Source organism: Artibeus jamaicensis, unplaced genomic scaffold (genome assembly GCF_021234435.1).
Source record: "Artibeus jamaicensis isolate MK-2021 breed Jamaican fruit bat unplaced genomic scaffold, CSHL_Jam_final scaffold_1964, whole genome shotgun sequence".
Taxonomy (NCBI): domain Eukaryota; kingdom Metazoa; phylum Chordata; class Mammalia; order Chiroptera; family Phyllostomidae; genus Artibeus; species Artibeus jamaicensis.
The window spans coordinates 25,591,798-25,607,596 of NW_026522030.1; the positions used below are offsets into that span (position 1 = coordinate 25,591,798).

The 15,799-nt window shown below is 40.9% G+C and overlaps 1 protein-coding gene across 2 annotated transcripts in view; it reads right to left on the minus strand.

Annotated features, from left to right (window-relative positions):
- The window catches only part of LOC119060018 (BDNF/NT-3 growth factors receptor), a 137,596-nt gene that overhangs the window by 59,402 nt on the left and 62,395 nt on the right, over nt 1-15,799 (minus strand). For both annotated transcript variants that reach the window (XM_037159909.2, XM_053656503.1), the window contains exons 10-12: nt 9,946-9,981; nt 7,648-7,748; nt 769-868 (exon numbers count right to left, since the gene is read on the minus strand). In XM_037159909.2, coding sequence (XP_037015804.2) covers nt 769-868; nt 7,648-7,748; nt 9,946-9,981 — 237 coding nt within the window. The remainder of the gene's footprint in view (nt 1-768; nt 869-7,647; nt 7,749-9,945; nt 9,982-15,799) is intronic.

Below are 15,799 nucleotides of genomic sequence, written 5' to 3' on the forward strand. Positions count from 1 at the left end.
GTTTTCCCAAGGTAGTGGCTATCCATAAGAGACCACACAAAATTCAACAATAACATATTAGTCAATATTACTTTAAACTTCTCAGAAAATGCTCTTAAACCACTAAAACTCTTGACTATAATGAGAACATATAAACAAGTCTCCCCTTAAAATTAATTTTTACTCTCTAAAAGAGACCAGTGATCTATTGTTGGGCAACATAATCCCTAATTTTTAATCAAGCACTCAGAATTTTTCCACTTTAAAAGAAAAGTCACTCATTCATAAAGCTTTGAGGCACCACCAATGGCTATTGTTCTGCTTCCCAGCACCATTCAAATTTCAAAAGATGAGAACCTGAAAAAGCAGTAGCAGCACCAAAAGCACACCACAAAAGATCTAGGAGTCAAAATGAACAGCAGAAAGATCCTTTCTGCACAAAATACATCATCCATCACTAGCCTACTGCCTCGGAGCCTTGCCTGCCTTTCTGAAACAAAAGGGAAACTTGGGTACTATTTACCTTTGTCATCATGAGTCCCTCAATACTCAAGAAACCAGTTTTGTGTCTTCTGGGACAACTGTCCTCATTGGAAAGTGGGTAGTGCTGAGTAATCAACATTATTTTCCTTTGTCTTGATTTGTAGTATCATATCCTTGTTGCTATTTTTCAGCCTTAAAACCTAGTGATTGTAATTCAAGCTGCTTCCTTCTTTAGTGGTAATTAGCATTAGTCATAAGCCAAAAATGATTTCACATAAGCAGTAAAATAAACACAACCCTCCTTACCTTTCATGCCAAACTTGGAATGTCTTGCCAACTTCAGCAGAAACAGCATTACCAGCAAACAAAATCCCACTACAGAGGCGATCACCACCACAGCATAGACCTAGAGAGAGGGAGGGAGAGCAGTTACAGCCTTGCTAACGAGTTCCCTCCACCCAGAAGATGAAGGTGATGACAGTTAATATTTATGGAATGCTTACTACAACTTGCTCTCCTAAGAACTGTATGTACGTCAATTCACTTAATCCTCAACAACTCTACAATGAAGAATGGAGGTCCTATTATTATTCCTACTTTACAAATGAAAAAATATATATAAGCTAAGGCTATAGAATGGCTACCTAATTAATATTATATAAAGATACAGATATATGTAACTGACATATGTACAGATACATGTAATATATCTATGTTGAGTTATACATGTAGATATTGAATATATCTCTATCTCTTCCTACCTATCTACCTACCTACCTAGCTGAAGAAGGGAAGAGAAAAATATGAATAAAAAATACTAATAATTTTTGAAGTTGGTGAAAGATATAATGGGATTCATCTTGCTGCTCTTGTTACTGTGGTACATGTTTAAAAAATGTTCATAACAAAAATATTTTTTAGATTGGCTATTGTTGCTCTTAGAAGTCAGGGTCTCCTGGAGCAGTGAGTAGGCCCAGAAGGGAGCAAGAGGGCACTTGCGGGTGACTTCACTTGTGAAAGATCATTGGGTTATACATGTATAACATGAGCTTTTCTCTGTATGTATGATAGAGGTCAATAAAAAGGCTTTTTAAAATTTAAAAATGTAATTGCAAGATGTGGATTATGCAAGTAGAGAGCGTAAGGGCAGATCTCTGTGAGCCCTGTCACGACCCTGAGTTGGGGGCTGCTGAGGCACCCACGCATGAAGCTAATGAACACACACTAACATTTTAGAAACAAAGGTGGATGCAGGGCTGCCTATCTCCTGCCATTCCTACTGCTCACTTCAAGGCTCTGCTCCCAAGAGAAGTTTGATTCTCTAAACTGGGAGGTGGCTAATATTTGTTGAAAAGGCAGATGATTTCATTGCTACAACAAGATCTTACATTAAGCTAGTGGTCCTCAAACAGAGAAAATATGGCACCCAGCAGACACTTTGCAATTTGGAATTGTGACAACTAGGGGAAACGTACTACTAGCACCTAGTGGGTTGAGGCCTGGGATGCCGCTAAACATCCTAAAGTGCCTAGGGCACCCCCCTCTCGACAACAAAGATTTAGTCATTGACAATAACAAATGTCATTAGTGCCAAGGCTGAGGACTGCTCTAGTGCTCTCTTCATCTCTACCATATTAAATGCTGCTTTTCCAAGAGGTGGCTGCTTATTAGCTAGTCTTGCAATAAGGACAAGGCTGATAGAACCCCCTGCTAATACATGTAATGAAGCAAGAAATTAACCTTTGTTTTTTTAAGCCACTAATATTTGGGAATTTTTATTACTGCAGCATAGCTTATCCTGACTGATACACCTATCTCACAGTGAGGGCTGTATAGAGTAAAGATTAAGAATTGTTGGAAACTGCTCTGCCTGGTTTCAGGAATTATAACTACCCCCCATGGCTAAGGATGAGCGAGCGACCTCTGGAATGTGAGCCACAGGAGACAAAAGCTTGTCTCTGGTAGCAAATGCTACCTCAGCTTACTCCCCTGCCCCCAAAAGCACGGTCAGTGTTGATGATGGTAAGACTCCTCATAGCGAGGGGCAACCTAAGCCAGACTCAATCACTTGGGAGGCCTTTGTGGAAGAACTCGGGGGGCTGTGACAAAGAGGAAGCAATGGACCCTTGCCCCCCAGCTATGTGACATAGCCTGAGTCCCCATGTCCTCTGGGAGAAGTGCTTCCTGGCTCTAATCCCCTTAAATCTGAAAACCTGTATGGGGAGGAGTGCCCCTCTTTGCCTTGCCAGAGCGGTATCCAGGGGAAATTGGCATAAGAAAGAATTCCTAAAAGTCCTGTGAAACCTGCTTTGCTAGGAGTACTTTCATTCATATGTTAAGGGTCCGAGCAGGAAATGAGTATGTCTCCCAAAGTTTCTGCAAACCCCCTTTCGTGACAGACACTGACTCAGACTAAGCCCTCAGATGTCTTTGAAATGTCATCTATTCTTTGATCCTTGCTGCCCTACATTCCTGTGTATTACAACCCAATAAAAGCCCCTGGAGGAAGGGGCTCCTGGCATTTTTTTCTCTGAGAAACTGGCCACCTCTCCTCCCCAAGCAGGTCATGTCTTAGTAGTGTTTACTTTCATCCATGATGGACAGGGGCACTTGAAGGCAAAGTTGCCCCCACAAAGAATATGGGTTCTTCCAGAGGATCGCAGTTCAATTCCCAGGCAGGGCACATGCCTGGATTGCAGGCCAGTTCCCTGCAGGCCAGTTCCCAGCAGGGGACACACTATTGGCAACCATACATTGATGTTTCTCTTCCTTTCTCCTTCCCCTCTAAAGATAAATAAATAAAATCTTAAAAAAAAAAAAAAAGAGAGAGAATATGGGTTCTTGCCCTGGCTGGTGTGGCTCAGTTGGCTGGAGTGTCATCCCATAAACTGAAAACTCCCGGGTTTGGTTCCAGGTCAATGCACATGCCTAGGTTGTAGATTTGGTCCCTGGATGGGGTGCATGCATATGGGAGGCAACTGATCAGTGTTTCTCTCACATCAATGTTTCTCTCTCTCGCTTCCCTCTCTGTCTGGAATCAGTAGACATATCCTTGGGTGAGGATTTAAAATATATATATATTTTTTTTCTTCCTGACTTTGAAATTAGATTTACCATTCATTAGCTACATGGCTTCAAAATTACTTAACCTCTCAGCATCTCATGATCTTCATGTGTAAAGAAGGAAATATAATAATTCTACCTTGCAGATTATAAATTCTCAATGAGTTAACACAGATAACAGGACACAGATAAACTTGGAACAGTATCTGTCTACAATAGATAATAAATCAATGTCAACTATCATAATAATCATAACAATAATAAAACAGATTAAGAAAACATTTAATAAGCAGCCCAGTATCACACCTTTGAATATTGGCACTTGAACCAAAATCTGCCCAAATATAAATCCTGCAATTTACTCATTATACTTTCTCTCCAAAGCATGTGGCTGAGAGTGAAGCCAGGATAATAAAAGCACATGGCTAATCCTTCTACAACACCTTCTCTGATGTCAGATGGAAACAGCATTAAAGAAGTCCCAGAACACAGAAAAAAAGCACATGGAAAGCACTTGGCCATAGTAGAGCGAAAGTGTAATCATTCTCCTCTCTGGTGTTTCAGCTGTGAGTGGCTTCCCCACAGAAAGCTTTTGCAAGTGTCTGAGTATACACCAACCTCTCTTCACAGTCTATAAACAAACCAAATGGTAATGATTCCTGAAAAGCTAGTTGTGGATCAACTTGTTCTAACCAAGGTCATTTCCCTTGAATTTGTCTAATAATTCTGGCGATTTAAAAAAAAACTTTATTTCTAACATTTTCATGGGAAAGAGATCACTGGGTTTTTTAAAAATTTTATCCTCACTTGAAGACTTGCTTATTGATCTCAGAGAGAAAGGAAGAGAGTTAAAGAGAGAAACATTGATATGAGAGAGAAAGATCTATCTGGTTGCCTCTCACATGCGCCCTGACCGGGGTCAGAACCCACAACCTAGGTATGTGTCCTGACCAGGAATCAAACCATGACTTTCGGTTTATGGGATGACACTTCCACCAACTGAGCCACATTGGCCAGGGTGAGATCAGTATTTTAGCTCTAAGTTCTCTACCCTATTATTAGATTCCAGACTTCTGCAGGTAGACAAAGAATACCTAAAGATACAAACTTCGACTCTATTTTATAGATAAGAAACCTAGGATGGAGAAAGGTTAAAGCACCTAGCCTGAGTTCCAGGACCTCTCTGTAGTCCCATGGCAGCCTCTTGTCTCTTCAGAAAGCACATGACTAGTATTCAGGAGATCTGAGGCCTTCTGTTCGCAGGACACCTTACCAGCTAGGACAGAGCCTCCGCTTCTCCAAGCCCCCATTTCCTCATCTACACTTGGCAGTGAGAATATCTGCCCTGCCTTTTCTACATGGCTAACGAATGCTTCATCCAACCTAGAAAATGAGAAGGGGGTCTACTGCTGAAAAGCAATTAATGGTCTGCCAACAAATATTTAAACCTGTTGAAGCAGTTGTAAATGTAGAGAATCCTTTAGTAAACAAAGATTCTTATGATAATGGGAATAATAATTCCCTCAAAAATGGCTCCATAAAAAGCAATTTCATGTACTGTGAATGTGTTGTGGTGAGAGTGTCTCTGTGTGGGGGATTAGCTGGGGTGAGATATGCCAGTTAGGGACTTAAATTAATGTCTGGATTCAAAGGAGAAAAATGTAAGTTGACATAATTATTAGTAACTGGGATGCCTGTGGGCTTAACATGTGCTCTTGAATGCCTATGGACACACACAACTTTCTTAAACCAAAATACATTAAGTGGTTCAGTATGAGAAGAAAAACAGAAATAATTGCACAAGGCAGGAAATGAAGGCATTCCACTTTTGACTTACCACAGCATTTGTCCTGCTATTTTATTATAAAGTATATTTTGATGTAAAGCATATAGTCATCTGTGGAAATATGTGTGTGTCTCCCTATATGGGATGAGCATATTGTGAGCCTCCCATTGTCATGGCCATAGCCCTGGTTTAAATACACTCCACACCTTTTTATTACTGTACCAGACCCTTAACTCATCAGGCCACTTCCAATCTCTCTGTCTGCCACCCCGGTCTATAGCATTCACCAAGAATCTTATCAGCCTGATTGTTTACTGAGGACCTCCTAGGTGCTGGTCATTATTCTAGTAGCTGGGGATATGGTTGTGAAAAATCTTGACCAAGAATTGAGGGAAAGGAAAAAGACATTAAACAAGTAAACAAATAAACAAGCAAGGTCATTGTAGACATGGATAACGACTCAGAAGAAAAAAAACAGGGTAATGGCTGCCTGCTGACACCCTTGATAAGTCATGTGATGACCTGCAGGAAGTGCATGCTTTATAAAGACGACAGCAAATGCTAGGCTCTGAGATGACAGTGAGCCTGGAGCTTGCAAGAGAGTGTTTTAAAAATACAGCTGGTGGGCACTGAAGAGATATGGGAGATGAAGTCAGAGACAGAGGCCAGCAAGATATGTCGGACCTTGTTACCCACTCTGAGGAGTTGGGCTTTTATAATAAAAGTTTTATGACGATGTATGGGGAAGATTCTGAGAATGAAAATGAGCAATCTGATTTGTGTTTTTAAAAGGTCACTCAGGCTTCTGTGTAGAGAAAGGAAGAGGACAAGGGTGTGAGAGGCAGACAAGGCAGAAGGGGGACAGAGTCATCCATGAATGAGCAGTGACACACACTCTCTCTGTAAAGGACCAGACAGCTAATGTTTCTTGCTTTGCAGGCCACACCGTCTTTGCTGCAGCTACTCCACCTGCCATTGTGGCACAAAAGGAGCCACAGACAATATGTAAACAGACACGACTATATTCTGATCAAACTTTATTGATGAGCAGACATCTTAATTTCATAAAATTTTTATGTGTCATAAATCATTTTTCTTTTGATTTTTTTCTCAAACCACTTAAAAATATAAAAACTATTCTTAGCTTTCAGACCTCAGAGAAACAGGTCATGAGCCAGAGCTTGGCTGGCAGGCCTTAGTTTGCCAACCCTCGAGTTAGCCTGCGGCCGTGGCAGTGCAGGTGGGGACGTACGGATGGGTTTGGAGTTTACAAGGAAGCAGAGCTCACAGGATGGGCAACTGGGAGCACACTGCAAGTGAAAGAAAGGGAGACGTGGAGGAATCGTACTGGGTTTTTACCTGAGCAGCTGACAGATTGCCCTGCCACAGAACCTGGGAGCCCTGTGACCCTGGGGCTCTCACAGGCCCCTTTCAGTGTCTCCTCACTGCGCAGTGCATCTAACCACCTGGCCCTGTGTTTGAAAACCTCACGACCTGGCACAACCAACTTCTCCAACCTTGCCTCCAACTGCTGCCTTTCGTCTGCCTTGCCTTCCATCAAGACTGTTTTCCAGTCTGCAGGCTCTTGTTCACACACCTCAAATCCCTTCCCTTCTGTTCCTCTTTGTCCAAATCCCAGGCATGCTGCACAGGCCACAGAAAATGCCACCTGTCCCACAAAGACTCCTCTGGCCCTCCCAGCAGGAAGGGGCAGAGCGCCTGCCCCCTATTTCTGTTTCTCAAACCACACACCACTCCTCCATTTGTACGAAGTGCTAGTGTTCACATTTCTAACCACTGACGGAACTTCAAGCTCCAAAAAGAATGGACCTTAGTTTCATTCATATTGTTTATATTCTCCTACATATATCCACATATATCCTTACATGTGGTGGGCACTAACACTTTTATTAAAATATTTAAGCAGAGAGGTGTGGAAGATAAAAGTAATTAATTATATATGTGCCTATACAAGGAAGCTGCTTTCTTGCTCTTCTAATGAAGATATTATACAGAAGATATTAAATATCTTACAGCTCAGATATTTAAAACAGGAACCTCCAGCATTAAGTCAGAGGCTACCTTTATCACTGCTCTTAAACCTTTCCATTAGTTTCGCCGAACTGCAATGCCCTGTTTCCATCTGAGCAATAAAAACGTCCTGTTGAAAGATTTGCCCTGAAGCAGCTCCAAAGGTCTTCTTTCAGTTGTTTATTTAATTTTAGACAAATATTTTGAAAAAATACAAAATAAAGACAATATGATAGCTACCCGCAACATGCAGGCATCCAAAATGCTGAGAACCAACCTAGGAAATAATTCTCTGTCTCACTCACCGAGAGATGCTCCCGGCCCCTTTTGTTATCATTGTTTCTGGAAGAATTTTCATTACTTCTGTTCGTGGTGTCCCCGATGTCATTTGCTACAGTTCCATAATCTTAAATCGGAGAAAAGGGAAAGAGAAGTAACCATGAAGTTGTCATTAGGCTGTCAACAAACACAAGGCCATAGTACGACCCAAGAACAAAGCCAGACAAATCACAAGATTTCAAACTGCTGACAGCCCAGCTAGAGAGGAATGGGACCCAGCTGTCGGGTTAACTCCCTTGTGGCGCTGGGGCTGCACGGTGCCAACACTGAACAATACTCAACCCAGATCTCTACATCCTCGTCCTGTTTTGTGGTCAAATTCTAAACCTGCTTTAGGATTTTTCTCTGCACACAAGAATATGCCCCTTTCTGATAAAGTATTTAATATAAATACAAAAGAGAATCAATCGTCTTAAGAGTCACAAATTTATAGATCAAGTCTGTACATGTTCTGTATAAATATATAAATGTTTTGTATTTTTACTCTAAATAGATATGGTGTCTATAATATGTATTCTGAACAAACAACCTCATTAAGTCAGTCCCAGCTAAACTTCGCTGGATAGAATTTTCACACAAGCCTTGGGGTAACCAATTTAAATTATGTGTTTATTAGCAGAGAGTCCCTTTGAAATTGGATGAGTAACAGAAAAAGCACCTATTTTCTGTTTCCTGTTTTGTTACTGACTGTAAAACTACATTCTCACCATTTCCATTGTTAATATATTAAAACTTAATTTCAAACACTAAGAGATATCATTTACTTGCTTATTTTTCCCTCTTCATATCATACCCAGCCACTCATGCAAAATTAAGTCTCTGTAGGTTAATATAAGGACATTCCAACCCAAAGACCCAAAGTGGTATCTGAGGCCAATGGAAAGATGACACTAAGTCTCGAAATTACTAGAAAAGAGTCCAGAGCATAATTTTAAAATGTGAAATCATAATTCAAACATATTTATTTATGATATAATTTGAGATACTCTTCCTGTAAACCATATCAAGACAAATAAAAACAAGGACACAAAAATCACATGCACAAAATCATCCAAACCATAGCATGAACAAATCATATCTTACCATGTATAAAGCAGGTAAAGACAACATAATCCCCAGTTAAAATTAGCTCAAGTTAAATGCACATATAATAAGCACATAAACACAGAATCATTTATAAAAAACTCAATGTGCATATAAAAATTAAAATTGAAGAATAAAATATTTCATGAAATAAATACATAAATATAATATTTTAACTACTCTAACTTTTAATCAATCTTAAAGTTTGAGCCAAGTCTTGAAAGTTAACCTGCCACTTCCCCAGCAGAGGCCTCCTGGTCAGAAAGGTGGCTTAAAAATCTGCTAACGGTGGATTCTCACAACTGGAAAAACTTCCCGACATTTTATTAAAATATCAAAATACAGATGAGATGTTCAGTTAAAAGTTAATATAGTGAACCTTTGGTGTCCTCCCTTCCACATTCCTAAAATAACACCATTTTATTCAAGGGGTTCAAGCACATTCTCCAGGGAAGCTGGTCTAAGGTAGTCAAGGGTTAATCCATCCCATTTACCAGTAATGGAGGCAAGATGAATCATGGCCCAACTGGAGGCCCAGATGGAGGTTTCTGGAAACATTTATCTTTCTTCTGGAGTCCTTTCAGAAACTCTCCCCTTTCTCCCATCAATGTGAATGACTGTATCCCCTCTGTTGACTGCATTCAATAACCCATAAAGGGGGGCCAGTCATCAGTGAAATCAGAACAATGGGCAGAGGAGGGTAGAAATGAATAAAAGCTGGACTCCAATTACATGACTGAGCTGCTGGTTTAACCCACCCTAAACTGCCCTACCTCCGAGGTCCTGTCTGTGAGCCAAACTTTCTTATTATATAAGAAACATAATTTTGAATTGGGTTTACTGTCATAACTAGAAACTGATACACTACCCTTTTCTTGGTAGCCATGGCTTTTAAACAGGTAATTAGTTCCCAGTTATGGAAACAAATTGTCTGTTACAGCAGAATGGATTTACTACTTCCAAGAACAGAGCATGAGAGAGAAAATGCTATTTACAGGCACTGTAAATATCAAGGGGAAAAGGCCATCAATATTGAATGATTTTTTCTGAAATGTTATTTTAGCCTATGTAATGATTGAAATGCATATTTAACTGAACTTCAAGGTCTTCTTTCAGTTGATTTATTTCATGCTATACAAATTTTTTGAGTAAATACAAAATAAAGACAACATGATAGCTACCTTCATAAATTACCTCAGGATAGTTTGGGTCTGCACCTGAAAAAGCAAAACAAAGCAAAGATCTGTAAGTGTGCGTACAAAGTTTGAAAAGTACTATCTTATACCCACAAAATGAGCTAAATGTACATTGAAGATTTTATGAGTGAATAGATTGTTCTATAGAACAGGTAAATAAAACCTGAAATTCTCAGTTTGCTTCATGTTAACTCTGTTCCCCTCCCCTGTCCCACAACCTCCATCCCTCTAAAAAAGAAAAAGATAAAGAAAACCCACAAATCACTTTAGCTGGCAAAACTTCAGCAATCAATGAATCATGACCTTTTATTTTTGCTGTTTCTGTTACATAGTTGGCTATTTTCACTGCAGTTTTGGTTGTTTTCATCCCAGAGACAGATCATTTCTGTATCACTCTTATTATTCTCTGATGATTTGGGAGTAACTTTCCAACAATGTTTTGGCAGGTCCATTTGCATTAGTGAACTCATTATCACCTGGCCTGCGTGAAATCTAAAACACAATCTTGCCCTCTGCTTGGTCTTCAAGGAGGCTGTGAAGGCTGAATAGTCAGACCCATTTTTCCTTTCTCTCTTTTTTTTTTTGCCCTGACACACACAAAAATAAATGTACTTTCTCTACTGAAATTATTTATGTATAAGAGATTACAAATTAAAATCTCAAATAGAAATCCAAAGTATACCCACTTAATTTTTTTGGATCACTCTGTATTCACCAAGGTGATCAGACTATTCTCTTTAAAATAGTCCCATGAGAATTTGCAGTAGCATTTTTTAATCTTTTTTAAAATTTTATTTTATTGATCTATTTTTAGAGAGAGGGGAAGGGAGGGAGAAAGAGAGGGAAAGAAACATCATTGTGTGGTTGCCTCTTGTGCACCCCACACTATGGACCCAGCCTGCAACCCAGGCATTTGTCCTGACTGGGAATCAAACTGCCGAACCTTTGGTTCGCAGGCCAGCACGCTATCCAGAGTCACACCAGCCAGAGCACATTTTTTAATCTTTTTAAAAATCACTGTCAACAAGAACTAGTGACAAAAAATATTTCCTACTTATTCTCCATGCAGAACGAACTGTGTCTCTCTATGAAAGTCTACTTAGAAAGAAAATTAAATTTTGATGTAACATTTAAGTGATTACAAAATAAATTTCCAAAGCTACTTCCTATGCTTTTAGTCTTCACTTAACACGCGAAAACATAAAACTTGTAAACCTTAAATCTCACTCAGTTCTCATTTCACTTTTGAACCTTTAGCAGAAAAAAAATATCATTTTAAAATAAGGCGAAACCAGCCCATTTTCTGCTCCTGTATCCCCTAGAGAATAATTAAGGTTTGGCCTGAATGAAGAACCAAATAAATACGGCCCTGATATTTAAATTAAAATTCTAACACAGTGCAACTAGAAGAGCATCTACGTTAGCAGGAGAAAAATCAAACAGGTGATGGAGCGCTCTGCCGTAGGGGTGCTGCACACGTGTGTGCAGCTCTCAGAAGCGCCTCGTGGGCCGCTGTCTGCGTGAAAGGCGCCGTCTGCAACTGCACGGCGCACAGCTGTGCGGCACGTGAAGTGGCCCTGCATTGATTCATGCAAAATCATCGATTCCAGATAAATTTCTACTGCATTTTTAGTTTTATTACCCCAGATGCCATTTCTACATGTCAGGCTGCAATATGTATATATTGTCAGAATTATTGGTAGCTGCTGTGACATTCCAGAGGAGGGCCCTGAAGACTGCCCTGAAGTTTGAGAGGTAATTCAGTGAATCTCAGGGACAGCCCTGTTCATATCATTTGCTGGGCAGCCATCCACATGCTGATGTCCTTTCCCTTTGCAAAGTTTCTGGACCAAATGGTGTCCCCTCACTGTGAGGATTTCTTACCCCTGCTGAAGGAAAAGTCCTATAACCTCAAGCCAGGAAGTCATTCTTTGAAATTCTCAGTAACCTATTACTTTAAGGAATCCCATTCCGGTCCCTTTCTCCATTGTACCCTCAAATGTACAGTCTGAATGTACAAGGCCTGCCCACCAGAGCCCACTCTTCACTGCCAGACCTCACTCCAGGTGCCCAGGACCCAGAATTCCCTCCCCACAGACCCCAAATACATGCGATAGGGTTGGCCAAACTTTCCCCTACATCTGTCATCCCACTGGTGGCCCACTACCAGTAGGAGCACCTTGTGACCCAAGACAAAAAAGGGAGGGAGGGCTGAGGGTTGAGCCCGGAGAGATGGGCTTGGTGTCCACATGCTCACTCATTACCTCTCACACATGTCCACCAAATAGCTCATGGAGCAGGGACCATGGATGAGGATCATCTCTACCAAAACCACTATGAAGGGTGATGCCCCCCACATGGAATTATCTTCTGGAGGGTAGGCCCCTTGCAGTACAGGCTTCCCCTGCTGGGTGAGTGTTCTGGGAACCCATCTGTGTCAGTGTACCAGTTGGTGTTATGAGAGGCTGTGTTCAGCTTCAGTGAATTTTTAAAATTCTTCCAATGCATTTGCCCATACTGTGCTGGGTATTCAGCAGTTTTTGCCCAAAAACGCGTGACCCCTGTGCCCCACCCTCCCTATTCACCCAATCTCACTCTGAGTGACTATTTTTTTTCCCCTGGATGAAAAAAGTCCTCAAAGGGAAATGTTTTGCTGATGTCGAAAATGTGAAACAAAAAACAGCAGAAGCACTAAAAGGCATCAAAATCTATGAATATTGGAAACTGTTTTGAAAAGGCAGAAAACTATACTTGAACAACAATACATTTTTTAAAGTTAAAAAAATAATAAATTAAAAACAAAAACTGTTTTGAGCAGTAGAAAAAACATCTCAATAGCTGTACTGCACCAAATGGAGAGTACGTTGAAGGGGATGAAGTTTAAACATGGGAGAATGAATACACAGTTTGGGGGCCCTCCCTTGTGTGTTCCACAGTGGAACCCCAAACGTCTGACAATGCGAACTTCAAACCTCACTTTCTGGCTCATGAAGATATAATTGGAGGAGGATCATCTATTTTATTTAATAATAACTTAATTTGATTTATATTTTTAAGTGTTTAGATATAAGTGTGAGGATCTTCTTTTGTACTAGGGTGGCCCACCATCCCAGACTGCCTGAGACCAAGGGGATTCCTGAGACACTGGACTTAAAATTTTAAAACTGGGATAGTCCCAAGCAAATCCCCGCAGTTTGTCAGAAATAAGGCTTTCTCCGAGCAGACTTTTAATGCTAAAACTGGGACTAGTCAGTCACCCTGACTTGTGCTCAGGCCCGCAGAGACCTCATACCCATCACCACCCACTTTTACAGATACGATTCCCTAAGAAAGTAGTAAGACATCGTGAGGATGCGGAGCCAGGTTTATCTAAGCCACACAGTGACAGGGCCTCAGTGAAAATGACTGACAGGTGCCACCGGCATCCTCACAAGAAAAGGAACACCCAACACATTCCTCACAGAAAACTCCCGGAAAAATCCAAAACATCAAAACAATTAGTCAAGTATCGAAAAGTGGGATTTGGGGGTAGGATCTAAAATACATAAATTAGCCCATAATCTGTAACACCGGTTATCTTCCAGACTTCTGATGCCTATCAGTGCATGCTTTTCCTACTGACTTTACCAGCAAAGCCATCAGGTCACATCTAAAATTTCTGAAAAGCACTACATTTTTCTAACTTCAGTTTCCTAGCTGCATGAAATGTATTGTCACTTGACTTTCACTGTCAGGAATAGCCAAATTTAGCACAAGATTATGAAACTCACAGAAAGACAAGGTGGGAGGAACAATGATGGTTCTTTCCCCCTCCCTAGCATACTGTACTATGTCTGATGAGGGCCCACTCGTCACAATCAAGAAATGCCTCCTCACGTACAAAGGTCTGGGGAGCCTGGCCCAGGGAGAGCAGAGACTGAGAGTTTATGAAAAACAAGGGTCAAGTTACTCCCACTGGCCCCAGCTCATCCACATGGCATTTTGCTTCTAGCAATGTCTCAGTGAAGTGGACCTCCCATGATATTCACATTTCCATAGTGAGGGAGTTAGTAACATCATTTTAAATGCAGGCACAGGGACAAACATCACCACTTTCCTTTCCGATTTCTGGGAATGGTCCAATTTGTAAAATATCCTGCTATTATTAAGTATAATTTATAACTGGTATCTTTTACTTAGTTTAACTATGACTGTCACATAACATTGTTTTATGCTTCGGGCAGAAACCCCTGTCGATATTCAGGACTGGAAGGTGACTGAGGAACGGCAAAGACTATCTCTGAGGGAGAAGAAGCCAACAGAAAGAGGATGAATGAAAGATAAATGAATAGCATCCAGCTTGAGTAATGCACTTGTCCTGGGGATTTGAGAAGGGATACGCTTCCTTGAAACCTGTCCTACTAGCTCTCATTGGGTAAGAAATCTCAAACAGAGGCAACAGGAGGGGGCACCAACCCCAAAAGCTGCACAGAGGGAATCTCTGGAAAGAAATATGGGAATCTGGGAAGTCCAGGCACCCCACTGGCATTCCAAACAAGCCACAGACCACATTCTCCCTCGATAGTCCACTCAAGGGCCAGAGCTGCAGCCGTTTGCCAACCTAAAGAACATGAGCGCGGAGCAGGAATGTCTGCTTATCTGATGTCCAAGTTCTATTTTCTGAAGAGCTGAGCATCTCCAAGTGCTACAGTCACTTGTACGTAGGTTCTCGACCTAAGGCATGGTGTCTGTGACTATAGGAAGAAGACAACAGGTTCAGAGCTCAGCCTGCAGCACTTCCTTGAAAGGAATAATGGAGACTGTATTCCAGTTGCACATGCAGTCCCGGCAAAGCTCTGCATTAAACCTGTCTGAATCCCCAGGCACTTAGGCTTCTAAACATGGTCGATTAAAATCACTTTTCCCCTCAACAGTATCAAACCAGAGCCCTTCATCATCCTTATAATGTGATGCTAAATGGCTTAAATGAGGACTTCTTTAATTTCCACCTTCTAAACTCAGTTATGGCTCATGAGTAAATCTTGTATCTTTATGTAAATCTTCATGAGTAAATCTTTATGACTTTTTAACTGGGAGACTGTACAGTTAAAGGAAAAATACATTTGTAGGATTTTTAAAAACTGTGGGAAGATAGGTGGCTTGACAGTAGGGCTCCCTTTTCATTCTGTTGCAAAGACAAACATAATGGTGGAGGCCAGAAGACACATCTGTTTCCCTCCTTTAAGCTTTTATAGTCTCTATTTAATGTCCTAAAAAAAGAGAGACAGAGAGACTTCAATTTCAATTCTATTTTGAGATTCTCTTTAGTGTGATCTTAAAAAATGTTTCAAAGAATTCCATATGATAAAGCCATGGCAAAAGGTTTGGTCTTTTCAAATAAACTGTCCTTTGTCAACAGTGTTTTCTAACTCGGGGTGGTCTGCCTTTTGATTTTAGATCCTTTTCCTCTTCCCTTTCTGAATGGCAGGCTGAACTTGGGGCCTGAAAACACTGGGGGTTCAGGTGCCTGGGTTTTATTTCTGGCTCAGCCATTAACATATGCAGCACGGGGAGTCTCTCCACTTTTTCTGTACAAAGGAGTTTTCCGTGCAACAGAAAAGGATAATGGCATTGGCTCTGGCAACTCCTCAGGAGTTTTGGGAAGCATAATTAATTAACATTAGTGCTCTGGAGACATAAAGAGCTATTTAAGTATAAATCTTAATTATCATGATTAGTATGAGCCTATAGCCAAACCAGACTTCACGGTTATTTAAGTCAGAAAAGCAGGTGGAACTTCCCCTCTCACTCCCAGGACAAGAACTGGGTACTGACAAATGGCCTGAGGGGCAAATGGGGG